General features: G+C 42.4%; 1 protein-coding gene across 1 annotated transcript; it reads right to left on the bottom strand.

Moving 5' to 3' along the window:
• Positions 1 to 263: 263 nt before the first annotated feature.
• Positions 264 to 16263, bottom strand: LOC308398901 (uncharacterized protein). Its single transcript, XM_080885768.1, has 10 exons — positions 16160 to 16263; positions 11202 to 11335; positions 10979 to 11109; positions 8512 to 8629; positions 7835 to 7935; positions 7713 to 7754; positions 3625 to 3842; positions 2352 to 2426; positions 1808 to 1924; positions 264 to 1025 (listed from the first exon to the last, which is right to left on the bottom strand). The coding sequence occupies exons 2-10, from the start codon at positions 11248 to 11250 to the stop codon at positions 884 to 886; spliced, it is 993 nt and encodes a 330-aa protein (XP_080741894.1). The 5' UTR covers positions 11251 to 11335; positions 16160 to 16263; the 3' UTR covers positions 264 to 883.
• Positions 16264 to 17224: the final 961 nt, after the last annotated feature.

Genomic DNA, 17224 nt, shown 5'->3' with positions numbered 1-17224 from the left:
CCGTACACTCAAGAAAAGATCTTCAAATATGAGTCAAAGTGGTCTTATGTTGTAGAAATAATGCTCGATCATGTCTTTCCACAAGCTTCCTGTGCAAATGTCTAATTCTTTACAGACTTAAATCTGTGAGCAGATCACCCGACATGACTTTCACACGCTTGGCTCTAAACTGATGTAGAAATGCATGTTGCATTTGAGGTCTGCAGGAAATCTGAGACAGAGCTTCTGGTGCATTCACGAGTCACTCTGAAGAGTACAGTAACTAACTTCATTTTGTCTTTATTTAAATAAACAGAGCTGTACATGAACACAGTGGAGAAAGTGAACAGTAGAAAAGTGAAAACGTGTGCACAGAGTCCGAGCTGGAGTTTGTTTTTGGCGTTTTTAAATCTGCGTCGCTGGTTTACGGGATTAAACATGGCAGATTCAAACGTTCGCATCAGAGCGGTTTGTCTCTGTCCGCTGATCTTTACTCCGCCTTTCATGAATCGCTCGTGTGGTGCAAACCTGTGAGCACTTTTTAAACATCCAAACCTCTGAAGGCACATTCCCGTCAGCGCCTCCATACGAGACCGAGACTCCTCCCCGATTCGAGTACCGACCCGCTCGTTTAGCAGCGGCGGTTTAATTTCTCGACTTCCTCTGAGTGTCACTTAACGTCTTCAACATTAAGGTCAAGGTCAAGGTCAGATTTATTTATATTTATATTTATTTATATAGCACATTTCCAAAGTGCTTAACAATAACAATAAAACTACAGTGTAATACAATAAATAATAAAACATTTCTTCTTCTGTGACGGAGGCCTCAGGAGAGAGTCGTGACAAAAGAAGGACACACAAAGTGCGGGGTCTTGCGAGTCAGCTGATCCACGGCGCCGCCCTCAGGGCGAGTCGTCGAGCGGCGACATGAGCAGCTGCAGCTCTTTGAAGGTGCTGCTGTGACGACCGACCTGCGTCGCCTTGTTCTTCACGATGTTGCTCAGGTTCTTCAGCTGCTCGCAGCACACTCGGCACTTCTGGTGTCTGGAAGCACAAAAACATCAGAGGCTCAAACGCAGAGGACAAAGACGTTGGCGAGTCTGTCCGATTAAAATGGTTTTCCTTCAGTGATTGAACAAACCGCCACTGATGATGTGTTGCTATGAATTATGGGACATCTTTGCTCCAGTGTCTCGTCTGATTTACATCATCTCTGCACAAACCTTTATAAGAGAAACTGACTGTCGCTGGTTACAGTTCAATTCATTTTATTATGAAGGTTCCTGTCGTCTGAGTACTACACCAAAGGTGGTTTAATGTTTCCTTTTTTACCTCCCTTGGAGGAGGAGACACTGAAGCATCCTTCATTCACAACAAATGCAGTGAGGCGCAGAATGAGTGCTGCCCCACCGCACTAACATGCTGCTCTCTCTGAAGCTCATCTCAGGAATAACGTCCGTTAACCTCAGCAGCCTGTGTTGCTGCTGGCGAGGACGCAGGCCCTCGCCAACAGCACAAAGGTGACACCTGCTGGACAAACAAACCTACTACAGTCACTAAAATACAGCTGTGGCTCCTGCAGATGCAGAGTGCAAAGAGGAGACCTGGAAGGGAAAAGCAGCCGGCTGAGGAGCGATTACAGCAGGAATCAAGTCTCTGGGTTCGAACACGTGTCAGACATCTTTAAAAACGTCCCACACAGAACGAGAGGTGGAGTCAGCCGAGGTTTGGGGCATTTCCTCCTCAGAGTAATCTGAGTAATCAGCAGATTGATTGACGGTGCTGCTAAATCAGTCAAGCAGCTGTTGGACAGATGTGAGACTCACCGCTCCTCTCGTGTGATGTCGACCCCGACGGACGGCGTGGCCTTTAGAGTGTCCGAGATCAGCGTCCAGAAGTGCTTCATGACGAGTTTCAGAGACGTGCAGCCGGTCTGTATGTAGCTGAGGAAACGCACAGAGAAGGAAGCTGATTGGATGATCGAATTACACGACATACCGACACACTGACGGCATCGGGGCAGGTTCAGGTTCAGGACGGGAGGAAGCGGAGATCTGCTCCACCTCCTGACAATCAAAGTACTCCGGGTGACCTCAGGTTACCAAACAGGAAGTGATCTTTCTTTTTACGTAAAATCCGAATTAGAGTTTTAAATTCACTTTGAGAAGACGAAATCATCTCTGATGCAACCCGAGCTGCCTCCCGGCAGTTCGTCTGAAGCATCATCAGAACTCATTTCTCTCATTGTAATGGTGACACTTGATGAAAACGCCCACAAAGATGCTGACGTTGTTTTAAAACGTACCCTCTGCCGCTGAACGCTCGCGCGCCATCTCTGGACAACAGAAACTTTACCTCTGAGCCGCTCACCTCTCGTACTTGCTCTGCAGCAGTTTGTCGAGCTGAGGAAGGACGACCATGCACACGTCCAGCTTCCACAGAGATCTGGAACAGCAGCGCAACATCTGGTTTTATACGTTCATAAAGGTCAGCAACCCGCAAACAACTGCAGGTCAAACTCTTCAAAATGAAACTTAGAAGACAGATGCAATCAAATAAACAATAAAAACTTTTCAGTGATTGGAAACAGAACAGACTGAAAATAATAATAATAATAAAGCTGCGTAGAACGATTCGTCTGTCATCAATCGTCAGCTTCTGTCACTGTTTTTAGATTTTTTGGGTTAAACTAACAAAGAAAGGTTTTGTTTTTGAACTCCAGTGTAAATAAAGGTTTGTACTTGTATAAAATCAGAATTGTGTGTGTGTGTGTGTGTGTGTGTGTGTGTGTGTGTGTGTGTGTGTGTCTCCACGCGTGTGTGTGACATCTTTGTCAGGACAGGAAATTGGCATGCTACTATACTTGTGGGGACAAAATGGCCTATTGTTGCAGAATAAGCAGATTTCTTTGTGTCTTTAATTAAACAAGCGGCGCACAACTTTAGGCTCTACAGCATAGGTGTCAAACTCTGGCCCGTGGGCCAAATTTGGCCCACAGACTAATTACATTTGGCCCGCGAAGCCATACCAAATTACTATCAGAGCTGGCCTACTGGTATTACACAGCTAATATATATATTGTTTAGTATTAAGCTTTGCTTGTTCCATATTCAGTTTTTCAGCAAAACTTGTTTGAGTCCATAAGAAAAGATTCATTCTTATATCTGGAGGAAGATTTTTTTTTTTTCAATAAATATTAACGTTAGCCCGCGACCTTGTTCCAGTTTTGAATTTTGGCCCACTGTGTATCTGAGTTTGACACCCCTGCTCTACAGTAATTAGTCATTTAACTTGACTGGATAGATGTGTGAAACTCTCCTCCCTGAGGAGCAGCCAAGCCAAGGTGTGACTTAGGGTTCTCACAAAGATGTAGAAACGGGTTTGTGTGTGTGAGTGTGTACCTGTTTAGACAGCTTTGTAGGACCGAAACTTGAAATGTTACTATACTTGTGGGGACCAACAGTCACCTGTGAGGACAAAGTGCCTGTCCCCACGAGCTTGAATGCATTATTGAGGCTCAAATCCTCAGGGTTACGAGTAGGCGTTCATTTTTCATGGTTTGGGTAAGCGGCTCTCTAAAGCATGATGTCAATGAGATGTCCTCACTAAGATATGAAAACGAGTGTGTGTGTGTGAGACTCACGGCTGGGGGTTGATGATGTTCAGGATGTCCACGACTATGGACGGATCACTCATGGAGACGGCGGTGTCAAGAGCGATCTGGAGCCCTGAGTGACGAGGAGGCCCTGACCCAGATGAAGAAGGGTCACGAGACCATGTGACGAGGAACGAGGAGCTCAGACTGCAAAATAAATGTGACGACATGAAAACAAAAGAAGAAATGACGAGAGTGTCTTTGTCCTCATTAGGATGAATATTTTAAAAAGGCACAAAGAACCAATCAGATCCTCCCATCCTGTTTGGCTCTTACAGCGAGTAATGTTTACTCCTCTCACTTTTCAAATATGGCCTGCTTCTCAAAATCATAGTGATGGGTCGTTCGCGAACGAAATGGCTCTTAGAGCCGGCTCTTTGACGTGAACGACGCGAGCCGGCTCCTTATCGCGAGCCGTCACGTGGGTTTTTTTTTTTTTCTTTCTCTCAGCCTCTCTCTCGCACTTTTTTTCCGCTTCACTCTGCACGCGAGCCTTGTGCTTTACGCTGGGCAGAGGGGGGAGGGGCGGTAGTTACACTCAGTAGCACAGGAACAGAGCCAGAGAGAGAGAAAGAGAGGCAGGGACAACAACATTAGAAAGGTATAGTAATCATCCACAACTATTTTCAGTTGCAGATGATAAAGGATTGAGAAAGTTTATTCATGCAGGTCCATATGACAGAGAATATGCATGTTCTTTTAGTTTTCATATTATTATAATTTATATTTAATTGTGTTGTGGTTTGCAGTGTTTTGTGTTCTTTTCACTTTAAATTTGTGAAAGGAAAAAGCTGAAATTTAAATAGTTAAAACTTGAAATGTGAATAGTTGATTTTTGTATTATATGATTTATTTATTACATTTTATGTGGAGTGAATAAATAAAAGTATATTTACGGTGGCCCCTAGAGACAAAGCACATACAAACTTCAAATCACGTACGAACTCTGAAGCATGTACAAACTCCAAAACACGTAAAAACACGTACAAACTCCAAAACACGTAAAAACACGTACAAACTCCGAAGCACGTAAAAACTCAGAAGCATATAAAAACTCAAAACACGTACAAAAGACAACAGAAGTGCTCCAGGATGCTGGGCGCAGTGTTGAGCCTTTGTTATCTTGTGGCTACACAAGCCAGCAAGTACCAACGACCGGATTTGGTGTGTGGTAATAACAGGTAAATGAACTTTTTTTTAAATTATTTGAATATATATATGAGTGCCTGTGTATAAATACACAAACAATACACACATGCTTTCAATTGTGTAATTTAAGTGATCTAGTAGCTCTGCTTTGGAAGTTCAGTTCATGCTAGAAATGTGTTTTGGAGTTTGTACGTGTTTTGTCTCTAGGGGCCACCGCATATATTTATATATAAACATATATAAATAAAACCACTTGTTTTTATGTTAGTAATTCCTTTTGTGCATAATTTTATATTATTGTTAATAATAAATTAATTAAAGCAACAAAACAACCTGAAGAGCCGGTTCGGAGCCGAAAGAGCCGGCTCTTTTTAGTGAGCCGAACCGAAAGAGCCGGCTCTCTAAAAAGAGCCGGAAATCCCATCACTACACTACACCCATAAAATCGGCTAGTCTGACAGATAAGGAGAAGACGACGGTGGTATGTAAACTGTGTTTTTGTGCTGCGTATTGTTTGTTTGAACGCAGTTTGGATTCTGACCATACGAAGATGTTTTTGTGACACGCCCACCGCTACGTTTGCTATTCGGTTTGGTGTGTGTGTGTGCTGTGGCTCTGCAGGCGTTCACCTGAGTTTGAAGGAATTGCTGTTGCCTTTGTTTTGGATTTTGGCATGCTGCTTATGTTGAATGCTTAAAATGAGTGGATCACAGGCTGCATCTGTTGTTGGATAAACTGAAATTGGATAAGATTAAGGAGTATGCTAGAAGAGAGAATAAAGCGATCAGCAAAGAAGGCACCCACAGCTGTGGCCAAACAGACTGCAACAGATCGGTCTCAGAAGGAGCACCCAACAAACTCCAATGCCACCTTCCTCCCACTATCTGTTAAACTGTTTAAATGGAGTGTGAGGCAGACATGCTAAAACAGTGACCTAAAAGCATTACCAATAAACAATGGGATCAATACATAAATGAAAGAAATGCAGCTGATAAAAAAGCCATAAACTACTTTCATTTGTTTAGTGGTGATTGCCAGTTTAGTTGGGGTTTTTTTGAGACACAGAGAGTGAGAGATCCTGTCCTACATTACTTTAAAAAAGAAGATATTTTCAGAGCTGTTGATATATGAAGCTCTGAGCATTGAGTGTTGCATTGTGAGAGTTTCAGTAAAAAGCCTGCAAATTATTGCATTTATACTGGAGAGCAAAGAAAAATTAAATTCTACTTGTACTATGGAAAATCAGTTTCATAAAAGCTACATAAACAGAGCTGAAGAAGACTGCGTTTGTAAAACTAGCGGTAACGTGTGAGAATTATAAGTTATAAGACTGTTTCTGCTATCGATACAATTTGTGTTGTTAATCCTAAATGATTCACGGTGACAACATCATAAGAACAAGGTCATTTTACTCCACACACACACACATTTGGAAAATCACATAGTTTGACCATAAAAATTCCCAGAATAATTAGTATTTGAGATTGCTGAAGCAACATCACTAAAGAAAAATATCCTTGCGTGTCACTTTCGTTTAAAAATATAAAAAATGTGAAGTTTTTTTTTTGTAAAACATAAAAACATAAAAACAACAAAACTTAAGACCTTAAGAAAGAGATAAAGGATTGAGAAAGTTTATTCATGCAGGTCCATATGACAGAGAATATGCATGTTCTTTTAGTTTTCATATTATTATAATTTATATTTAATTGTGTTGTGGTTTGCAGTGTTTTGTGTTCTTTTCACTTTAAATTTGTGAAAGGAAAAAGCTGAAATTTAAATAGTTAAAACTTGAAATGTGAATAGTTGATTTTTGTATTATATGATTTATTTATTACATTTTATGTGGAGTGAATAAATAAAAGTATATTTACGGTGGCCCCTAGAGACAAAGCACATACAAACTTCAAATCACGTACGAACTCTGAAGCATGTACAAACTCCAAAACACGTAAAAACACGTACAAACTCCAAAACACGTAAAAACACGTACAAACTCCGAAGCACGTAAAAACTCAGAAGCATATAAAAACTCAGAAGCATATAAAAACTCAAAACACGTACAAAAGACAACAGAAGTGCTCCAGGATGCTGGGCGCAGTGTTGAGCCTTTGTTATCTTGTGGCTACACAAGCCAGCAAGTACCAACGACCGGATTTGGTGTGTGGTAATAACAGGTAAATGAACTTTTTTTTAAATTATTTGAATATATATATGAGTGCCTGTGTATAAATACACAAACAATACACACATGCTTTCAATTGTGTAATTTAAGTGATCTAGTAGCTCTGCTTTGGAAGTTCAGTTCATGCTAGAAATGTGTTTTGGAGTTTGTACGTGTTTTGTCTCTAGGGGCCACCGCATATATTTATATATAAACATATATAAATAAAACCACTTGTTTTTATGTTAGTAATTCCTTTTGTGCATAATTTTATATTATTGTTAATAATAAATTAATTAAAGCAACAAAACAACCTGAAGAGCCGGTTCGGAGCCGAAAGAGCCGGCTCTTTTTAGTGAGCCGAACCGAAAGAGCCGGATCTCTAAAAAGAGCCGGAAATCCCATCACTAGTGACCACGTGTCTGTGTGTGTTTGTTTTGTATGTGATGGTACAACTGTGGAAAACAAGCATCAGAATGTAGAGCGGGGCTTAAACATCTGAAAAACATCAAAAATCTGTCAGAAACCTGAAAACAATCAGGATTTAGCTTTTCACACGGTGCTGTTTCCAGGTCAGATGAGGTCAACTCATTTGCATAAAAGATCAGATTCCACTGAAGCAAATGTCCACATCACACTTTGTTAGGTCACCACAGGTGTGTTTACCAAATCCACCTGCAGCCACTGTCCACCTGTTAGAAACGTGCACCTGGATTCGAGCAGGATATTAGGAGCCGGCCTGTCATCCTGAGCACAAACTTACCTTATATCTGAACACGTATCCTTTCCTCCGCAAGTCCCACAGCTGACAGCAGAAAAGAAGAGACATTTCATTAGAGCGGATTAAGACTTCAAGGATGTTCTCACACAGGAAAGCACGCCTACCTTAATGTTTGTGTCCATGGAGCTGGAGGCCAGGAAGTCTCCAAAGGGATGGAAGCCCAGGCTGGTGATGTTGGCTTTGTGTCCCATCAGAGTCCTTAAAACTGAGCACAGGAAGCAGCAGGGTCACCTCTTTGCATCTCTTTCTAACTAAGACCCAGCTTAGGTGCATTAAAACGCCTCCGCATGATGGGACGGACGATTATTCTGACTGCGGGGTACAACGTCCTCCGTTACAGCCTGAGACTGAACACTGAGGAAGCTGTATCAATTTTCAAAATAAGAGTAGATGGAAAAATACTACTAATAATAACATATACTCAATCAGACTGATGTACTATATTACAGAGGCTGACATCATGTGGTATGACGGATGTCCTGTGTCCTCGAGGCAGCAGAGGTGGAAGAGCTCATAGCTCAAACTTTGCACTCAGAAATTTAGAAAAAACTCACCACACTAATAAAAAAAAGCAAGTTGATTTTAACATGTTTCAGCTCTTTGTGTGTCATATTTCTAATCGACTGGTTCGCTCACTTCACTTCTCTTTGTCAGTGTGAACCTTACGCTGTCCACCGCTGATCTAAAGCACCTGTGCAGATAAATTACGCACACAGACAGTTTAGAGGCGGTGAAGCTTTGACTAAAAAGCCTCGTAGCCACAGAACAGACAGAGTCTTACTCTTGGCAGCCTCCAGGTCCCAGACTCGTATTGAACCTGACTGCGACCCGGCGGCGACCTGCTCCTCCGACACGTTGAAATGGATAGACTCCACTGGGTTCTTGTGACCAGTCAGACTCTGAGAGGAAACAGTCAGAACAGACATCATCACCTAAAACTGCACCTCGCTCCTTTCTCAAAAACTCAAAACACAGACTGTATATCAAAATGTTAGTGTTAGTGAAGCTGCTGAGGGACACCACGTCACCTGTCAATCACAAAATAAGCCCACCTTCATCTCCTGCTTTATCGTCCCCTGAACACTAATGGAAACCATCATTTCCAAAATGAGCTTCATCTTTTATTCAATAAGACCTGAAAACAGCGACTGAGACCATAAAGCCGTCAGGAAACTGTTTACTGAGCTCAGAGATCAGGTGAGGAGGCGGCTCGTTTTCTCACAGACTTCTATTCACAGTCAGAGGAGTCGCCCCCTGCTGGACATCCATGAAAAACGCAGGTTTAAGCTTCACTTTTCAGAATTCAAATCTACACCCATCCTTTATACAGGGAGTGCAGAATTATTAGGCAAGTTGTATTTTTGAGGAATAATTTTATTATTGAACAACAACCATGTTCTCAATGAACCCAAAAAACTCATTAATATCAAAGCTGAATGTTTGTGGAAGTAGTTTTTAGTTTGTTTGTAGTTTTAGCTATTTTAGGGGGATATCTGTGTGTGCAGGTGACTATTACTGTGCAGAATTATTAGGCAACTTAACAAAAAACAAATATATACCCATTTCAATTATTTATTTTTACCAGTGAAACCAATATAACATCTCCACATTCACAAATATACATTTCTGACATTCAAAAACAAAACAAAAACAAATCAGCGACCAATATAGCCACCTTTCTTTGCAAGGACACTCAAAAGCCTGCCATCCATGGATTCTGTCAGTGTTTTGATCTGTTCACCATCAACATTGCGTGCAGCAGCAACCACAGCCTCCCAGACACTGTTCAGAGAGGTGTACTGTTTTCCCTCCTTGTAAATCTCACATTTGATGATGGACCACAGGTTCTCAATGGGGTTCAGATCAGGTGAACAAGGAGGCCATGTCATTAGTTTTTCTTCTTTTATACCCTTTCTTGCCAGCCACGCTGTGGAGTACTTGGACGCGTGTGATGGAGCATTGTCCTGCATGAAAATCATGTTTTTCTTGAAGGATGCAGACTTCTTCCTGTACCACTGCTTGAAGAAGGTGTCTTCCAGAAACTGGCAGTAGGACTGGGAGTTGAGCTTGACTCCATCCTCAACCCGAAAAGGCCCCACAAGCTCATCTTTGATGATACCAGCCCAAACCAGTACTCCACCTCCACCTTGCTGGCGTCTGAGTCGGACTGGAGCTCTCTGCCCTTTACCAATCCAGCCACGGGCCCATCCATCTGGCCCATCAAGACTCACTCTCATTTCATCAGTCCATAAAACCTTAGAAAAACCAGTCTTGAGATATTTCTTGGCCCAGTCTTGACGTTTCAGCTTGTGTGTCTTGTTCAGTGGTGGTCGTCTTTCAGCCTTTCTTACCTTGGCCATGTCTCTGAGTATTGCACACCTTGTGCTTTTGGGCACTCCAGTGATGTTGCAGCTCTGAAATATGGCCAAACTGGTGGCAAGTGGCATCTTGGCAGCTGCACGCTTGACTTTTCTCAGTTCATGGGCAGTTATTTTGCGCCTTGGTTTTTCCACACGCTTCTTGCGACCCTGTTGACTATTTTGAATGAAACGCTTGATTGTTCGATGATCACGCTTCAGAAGCTTTGCAATTTTGAGACTGCTGCATCCCTCTGCAAGATATCTCACTGTTTTTGACTTTTCTGAGCCTGTCAAGTCCTTCTTTTGACCCATTTTGCCAAAGGAAAGGACTTTGCCTAATAATTATGCACACCTGATATAGGGTGTTGATGTCATCAGACCACACCCCTTCTCATTACAGAGATGCACATCACCTAATATGCTTAATTGGTAGTAGGCTTTCGAGCCTATACAGCTTGGAGTAAGACAACATGCATGAAGAGGATGATGTGGACAAAATACTCATTTGCCTAATAATTCTGCACTCTCTGTATACAGTCTGCGCTCTGCCATGATGTGGTGCACTACACACAACGTAAGAGGTCAGGCAGGTTAGTTTAGTTGGAGGAAGATGGCGAGCAGTGGAGGGGAAACATGAGTCTGTTTAATTCCCATGGAGCGAACTCTGTTTTCATCATTTAACAATCAGAAATGAATCAATAATAAAGATAAAAGCGTGAGGTGGTGACAGGAGAGAGGCAGGTGTGGGCATCATGACCTGCAGACTGCAGAAGAGCAGTAGGTAAAGGATGGGTTCCTTTGAATCTGCTCATGTTTCAGGCCTAAAAAACCTCGACGGAAACCTTAAAAATTAGAAACCCATCGCATTTTGCATTGCGGGGGACTCACCATGATGCAGTTGGCCTTGCTGACGGCCCAGATGTTGACCCTGCAGTCCTCTCCTCCTGTGGCCAGCAGGCGGCCCGAGCTTTTCCCCAGAGCCAGACAGGAAATGGAGCTGGATTGAGCCTCGAACTCCTCTGTACGGCAACAAAGGAGGAACAAATTCAGGTCGGGCTGGGCTGCTGGACAGGAAGGGTGTGATGATCGTTTGAGTAACTTTAATACTCACGAAGGCGCCATGCGATCTTGGTTGTGCTGGAGGCAGCCATACTGGTCATACTGGGAGACTGGCTGCTGTGTTTGACGACCCCGGCTGAGGTTAATTCATGAGACGGACATCAGCTCCTGGTTTAAAATGGAGCACTGTAACAAAAAATTATTTCCCCCAGGGATCAATAAAGTATTCTGATTCTGATTCTGATTTAGTGTTTGCACTGAGCGTCAAACACCTGCAGGAACACAACACAGTGATAAATAAGTGATAGAAGAGATAAGACATATAAAACCGTCTCAGTCTCGCCTCTCTGACGCTGAGCTCTCATTTCTACTCCCAGTGAAGATACCATCGTCTTCAGCTCGGCCTCCAAACCACACAGGTGTCACTACCACCCTGTAAACCCTCCCTTTCATGCTGGCTGCCGTCCTTCTGTCACAAATCACCCCTGAAACTCCACCAAGCCTGCACACTTCTTCATGTCTCTTGTGTGCTGTCCCTTGTTTTGGATGGTTGACCCCAAGTATTTAAACTCATCTATTATTGGAAAACACTGTATACAAGCCAGAAGCCAGATGATATAAGTTAGTTAAACTGCAGGAATGTCTTAAAGATATAAAAACCTTGATGACCGTTAATTTCCTACAAATATAGTATCTAACCAGATTCTTACCCTGGATGGCATTACCTTGGCCTCCAGTAACGCTGTGAGGAACCTTGGAGTCATTTTTGACCAGGACATGTCCTTCAACGCACATATTAAACAAATATGTAAGACTGCTTTCTTCCATTTGTGCAACATCTCTAAAATTAGAAATATCCTGTCTCAGAGTGACGCTGAAAAACTAGTTCATGCATTTATTACTTCCAGGCTGGACGACTGTGATTCATTATTATCAGGATGTCCTAAAAACTCCCTGAAAAGCCTTCAGCTGATCCAAAATGCTGCAGCAAGAGTCCTGACAGGGACCAGAAAGAGAGAGCAGATTTCTCCTGCTATAGTCTCAGGCTGCTGAAGGATTCCCATGATGCACTGAGTGTTTTCTTTTCCTCCCCTCACTCCCATACCGGCCCCTCCCCGAGCGTGGTTCTTCTCGAGGTTACTTCCTGTGACAATAAGATTTTCCTCACCACTGTCACCAAGTGCTTGTTCATTTTACCTTTATTTATACAAATAGTCCTGAGACTCAATGCCTCATTTACAAGAGAGACCTGTTTCAAACAGGCATAATAAAATAACACCAATAAAATATTGAATATTTTACCAAGTGTCTACACAGTCAAACTAAAAACAAGATTCCCAGTGATGATTTCACAAAACCATTTATGCGTCTTTTAAAGTCTACGAGCAAAATCAGCTGAGAGCCTGAAATCCTTCTGTCATGTAATCCATGAGGACGGGACAGAAAAGGAGAATACCTTCTCTCTGAGGTCTGAACAGTGAGTGCAAAGAAGTCCTGAGACCGCAGATTGTGACTAAACTATTTGTCAGATTACAGGTAATCTGACAAATAGGAGACGAGTAAACCAGAAATGAATTTAGAGACAAAATGCTATCAATGAACCATCCTGCATGAGGCTAATGAGGACTAATCAACCAGTGAATATAAAGTACAGTGGTGTGCTAAAGGTTTTGAGCCGGTGATAAATCTTAATGCCGTGATAAACAAAGTCCAACGATCCATTTCTAAGAAAAACAAAACTCCAGCTTCAGCCTAGCTTCAACAGGAACTCGATGTTTGTAAGACTCCACAGCTTCATTGTTAATACATGTACCTTGAGAAGATACAAGAGAGGGAAGTTAGGATTAGGGTTAACCGAACCCTCTGAGAAGAACACAACCGTGGTTTTTTTTATAGATGCATTTCAAAGACAGCCTTAGCAGAAACAGCTGTGACTGTGTACGATCAAAAGCTAACTGCAAATGTTCGAAAACCATGTCGATACCAGGGTACCAGATTATTACCACAATTAATCATCTGCGTAAAAATAGGCAGTTGCACTTAGATTTTGTCCCACAGCACTGACATAAATAGTAAATAACGCAGGTCCCAAGACAGAAACCTGTGGCACTCCATCAGTCACATTTAAAAAACTGGAAGAGAGACCATTAAACTGCACACACTGCTTATGGTGAGAAAGGTGCTTAGCTTGGTCTGAACGGCCCTTTTCCAATAACCTCTGACATAAAACCCCACGATCAACAGTGCCGGAGGCTTTCGATCAATAAAAAGAGGGGTGCAGTATTTCTTTGCTTCCAGGGCCTCGTAGATATCATTGAGAACTTTAAATTTTAAACCTTTAAGTTACAGTACTGGAGAGATAAAATATCATTTTCATTCTGATAGCTCTAAGGTTGATTATTCCTCAGCCATTAAAGAATCTCAGCTAAAATACAGAGTTTGCAGATTGGTTCATATTATTACCATCCAAGAATCATCACCTTTCAGGAGGGCAGTACAAAGGCACACTGGGATCTCTGCTGAAGTGTTCAGTTGTATGGAAAGATTAAAAATATAAGACGCTGGCTCATCTATGATGCTTGCAAGCAGACGCAAGAAAAACGGAGACAGACTGTCTGGACCGGTGACTTTTTAATGTTAATGCTCTTCAAAGCTGTCAGAGAGAGAATTTATAGTCTGCCAACGCGTCCCAGGGACTTTGAGACTGTCAGTGGTTAAGATCAGAAAGTGATCACATTTGGATTTCCTAATAGAAGCAGCGAAGCTATTACGCAGCTGCCAAACCTTAGCCATTGGCATCAGTGTCGGACTTTCTTGAAGCTGCTCAGGGCTGCTTCCTGTCCCGCCCTTTCACTCTGACCTGGCTAAAAGCAGCATGTTTGTCCACAAGGCAGATAAAACTCTCAGAGTAATATTTACAAGCTAAGTTAACACTGTCCATCAATGTAAAACTGACCCAATGTAAATTCATGAAGTCGTGACAAAAGGCTTGCTCATGTAAAAGCTTTAAATTTCTGTTTGTGATGATGCTCAGAGCATGAAACTGTTCCTCGCAGCACCAACCACGCAGCAATCAGTCAAGTCGCTGGTAAAAACTGCTGTGGAGAAATGATGTGGCACATTAATCAAAGATGATTTATCTGGGGAATAAGGTGTGTGGGGCTTTAGTCATTTGTGTTAGATTAAAAACAGTGTGCCTTAAAATAATCAGACACAGGAGAAAACCGATCCCAATTAAAATCACCTACCAGAATGATTTCATTATAATAGCTGAGCCAAAGAGGAGAACGTGCCAGGGTCAAAGTCAACAGCAGTTAAAGACCTAGCTTTATAAAAAACTGTCACACTTCTGCCTTTCTGAGGCTGCTTGAGCGATAAATTTTAAATCCATAAATTCCCACATCTCACGTCTCAGAAACAATTATTCATTTGGCACTACCTCCGGTGCTTGCATGTTAACCTTTCCACTCGTCTCTCTCATTGTGTGAATGAGAGTGAGACGAGTGGCACGTTATCCTCTTCGGTTCAGCTATTTTCCTCCTACTGACTTTCATTCCTCTTGTGTTCAGAGCATACCTCGACCTGCTCCCACTGCAGCTCACGGTGTCATCTGCAAACATCACGATCCACAGAGACTCCTGCCTGGCCTCGTCTATCAGCCTGTCCCCATCACCACAGCAAACAAGAAGGGGCTCAGAGGAGATCCCTGATGTAATCCCACCCCCATCTTGAACCCATCTGTCATTCCTACCACACACCTCACCACTGTCTCTCTCCGTCCTCATACATGTCCTGCACCACCCTCACATCCTTCTCTGCTACTCCCGACTTCCTCATGCAGTACCACAGTTCATCTCGTGATCCATAAAGACACGATGCAGATACATCATCAACAACCTCAAAGCAACCGCACAATTCAAACTCCTTGAATTTTTTTCTTAAATAACATAATTCTTCACCTGCAAACACAAGATTTCACAAATGAACAAACAGAATAAATCTTGTTTGGTGTTATCAGGTGATGTCGGTTGGTGTCTGATATTCATTTCCTGCTATAACAAAAGTCTCCCAAATATGGGATAAATAAGATATTTCTCATCCTCATCAGCACCTTCATCTACATCCAAACTGTTAGATAATATCTATTTTTCTAACACAAAAATAATACTTAAAATCTGCAAGAACCTTCATGTGTTACTGTCTGCAGACTGAAGCGAACATTTCTGTTTATGGAAACTGGCGCATTTTTCTCAGATCATAACGTGTATGAAAACACCGGTAAACTAACTGAGCAGTGCTGTTGTGGTCAGGAGTGTTTGCTCTGCTCTCCTGGAGCTTCAGCTAACTTCAGGTAATCTCATTAAGGTTCTTCATTAAGCTCATTAAACCACAGACGAGCTCATGTTCAGACTAACACAGCAGAGGAGGTCCGTCTGCTCCCCACTTTAACCCGTTAACTCTGACTCTGTGGCGGGTGTTCCAGATCAACTGGCGTTTAGATCAACTGGCGTTTAGATCAACTGGCGCCGATGTTGTTCACAGGACACAAAGAGTAAACGATCGTTTACTCTTTGTGTCCTGTGAACAACATCGGCGTGGTGTTACTTGTTTGCTGTTTTCGCGATCGCGTCGCGCATGAGGATATCACCAGGTAAACTCGCCACATTTTTAAACATTTTGTTGTTCAACAGCATCAAGACTGACGGAGTGTGTTTGAGACAACCTCACAAGTGTCACAGATGACACATTTGGCGTTTTTTGCTGGTTTGTCGGTAGGAGCTCCTGAAACGCAAGACTGCCACACATCTGTTCGACCAACGCCAGTTGATCTAAACGCCAGTTGATCTAAACGCCAGTTGATCTGGAACACCGGTGCTGACCTAACCACCCGCCGTACCGAGCTCCGGGCTAACGTTAGCCGAACACTGAGGCCGGGCATCGGCGTCAGGAGCAGCGGCTCCCCGGCGGAACTTGGACCGAGCAGACGCAGTCTGGCGTTGGGCAGCTTACCTCGGTCTGTCGGTCACCGACGGACGGCTTAAAGTTGATCCGGTGAGACGGCGACAGCAACTTGTCGACGGTCCGTTTACTGCTCGGCTGCAGCTTAGCAACTGAATCACACACCTCACTTCCGGTGACGTCATTACCCTTTTCCCCCAAACAACTTTATTAACAAATACGCTTCGAAGTCATGACTGTAGAAAACGATCACTAGGTTGAACTTTTCAGTAGCGCCGTTAACTTAGCGGTATTTATCTTAAATTTCCATTTCTCCAGATTTGACATGTTTCTCTTTGTTTTTATTTTTGTTACGTTTGCCAAACTTTTCCCTTTTTCTCAAATCTTTTCTGGTAAATTTAGATTTTTTTCCTTATAATTTCTCCTAAATGCATCTTTTATTTTCTTGTGATTAAGTATTTTCCCCCTCACATATCTGTCCCTTTTCTAAATTTGGTTTTTAGTTTCTCATAAACCTGGTTACCCGCCCCCTCTAAATTTGCCTCTAATGATTTAAGCTGCACTGAAAGAAAAGCAGCTTTGTAAGAAAATGAAAGCTATCTAAAATGACATTGTGTATTTACAAAACTAAAATAAAACAAAATTAATTAGGAAATTAATTCATTAGTTCAGGGCTGGATTGGGACAAAAAATCGGTCCGGGCATTTTGACTAGTGACCGGCCCACCAGGTATTACAGGAAAAGCCATAAAGCCTTTGAATGAAAACAAACGCTGTTGTGACAGTGATGTACAGTCTTGTTGGTATATGTAGGATTTCTATACATTGTACATCAGATGAAAACTTTGGTTGTAAGATTCAGATAATTATTTATTAAAAGCGAGACATTTTAAATGAGAATAAGAAAGAAAAGTATTTCTTTGTGCCCCCCTCTCCCTGTTAATGCCCTACCTGCCCCCCTGGCAAAACTTTGCTAGACCCGCCCCTGCACAGTTACCAGCTGTCAGCTACATAAAAAAGGATCCTGGTGTTATTTGTCTCTCAGAAACAGTTGATAACTTCAACTCATTCATGTCATCTAAAAGGTAAACCTGTTTCTCCATCACCTGTTCAGCTC

The sequence above is a fragment of the Rhamphochromis sp. 'chilingali' genome (genome assembly GCF_963969265.1).
Source record: "Rhamphochromis sp. 'chilingali' genome assembly, chromosome: 6".
Taxonomy (NCBI): domain Eukaryota; kingdom Metazoa; phylum Chordata; class Actinopteri; order Cichliformes; family Cichlidae; genus Rhamphochromis; species Rhamphochromis sp. 'chilingali'.
The sequence above is the reverse complement of the archived record's forward strand: the minus strand, read 5'-3'. Positions and strand labels throughout refer to the sequence as shown.

Coding starts and splice junctions, on each gene's coding strand:
- LOC308398901 (XM_080885768.1), bottom strand. CDS start 11,250: ATGACCAGTATGGCTGCCTCCAGCACAACCAAGATCGCATGGCGCCTT. Junction 11,110..11,201: donor CAAGATCGCATGGCGCCTTC/GTGAGTATTAAA, acceptor GTTGCCGTACAG/AGGAGTTCGAGGCTCAATCC. Junction 1,925..2,351: donor CTGCAGAGCAAGTACGAGAG/GTGAGCGGCTCA, acceptor GCGTTTCCTCAG/CTACATACAGACCGGCTGCA.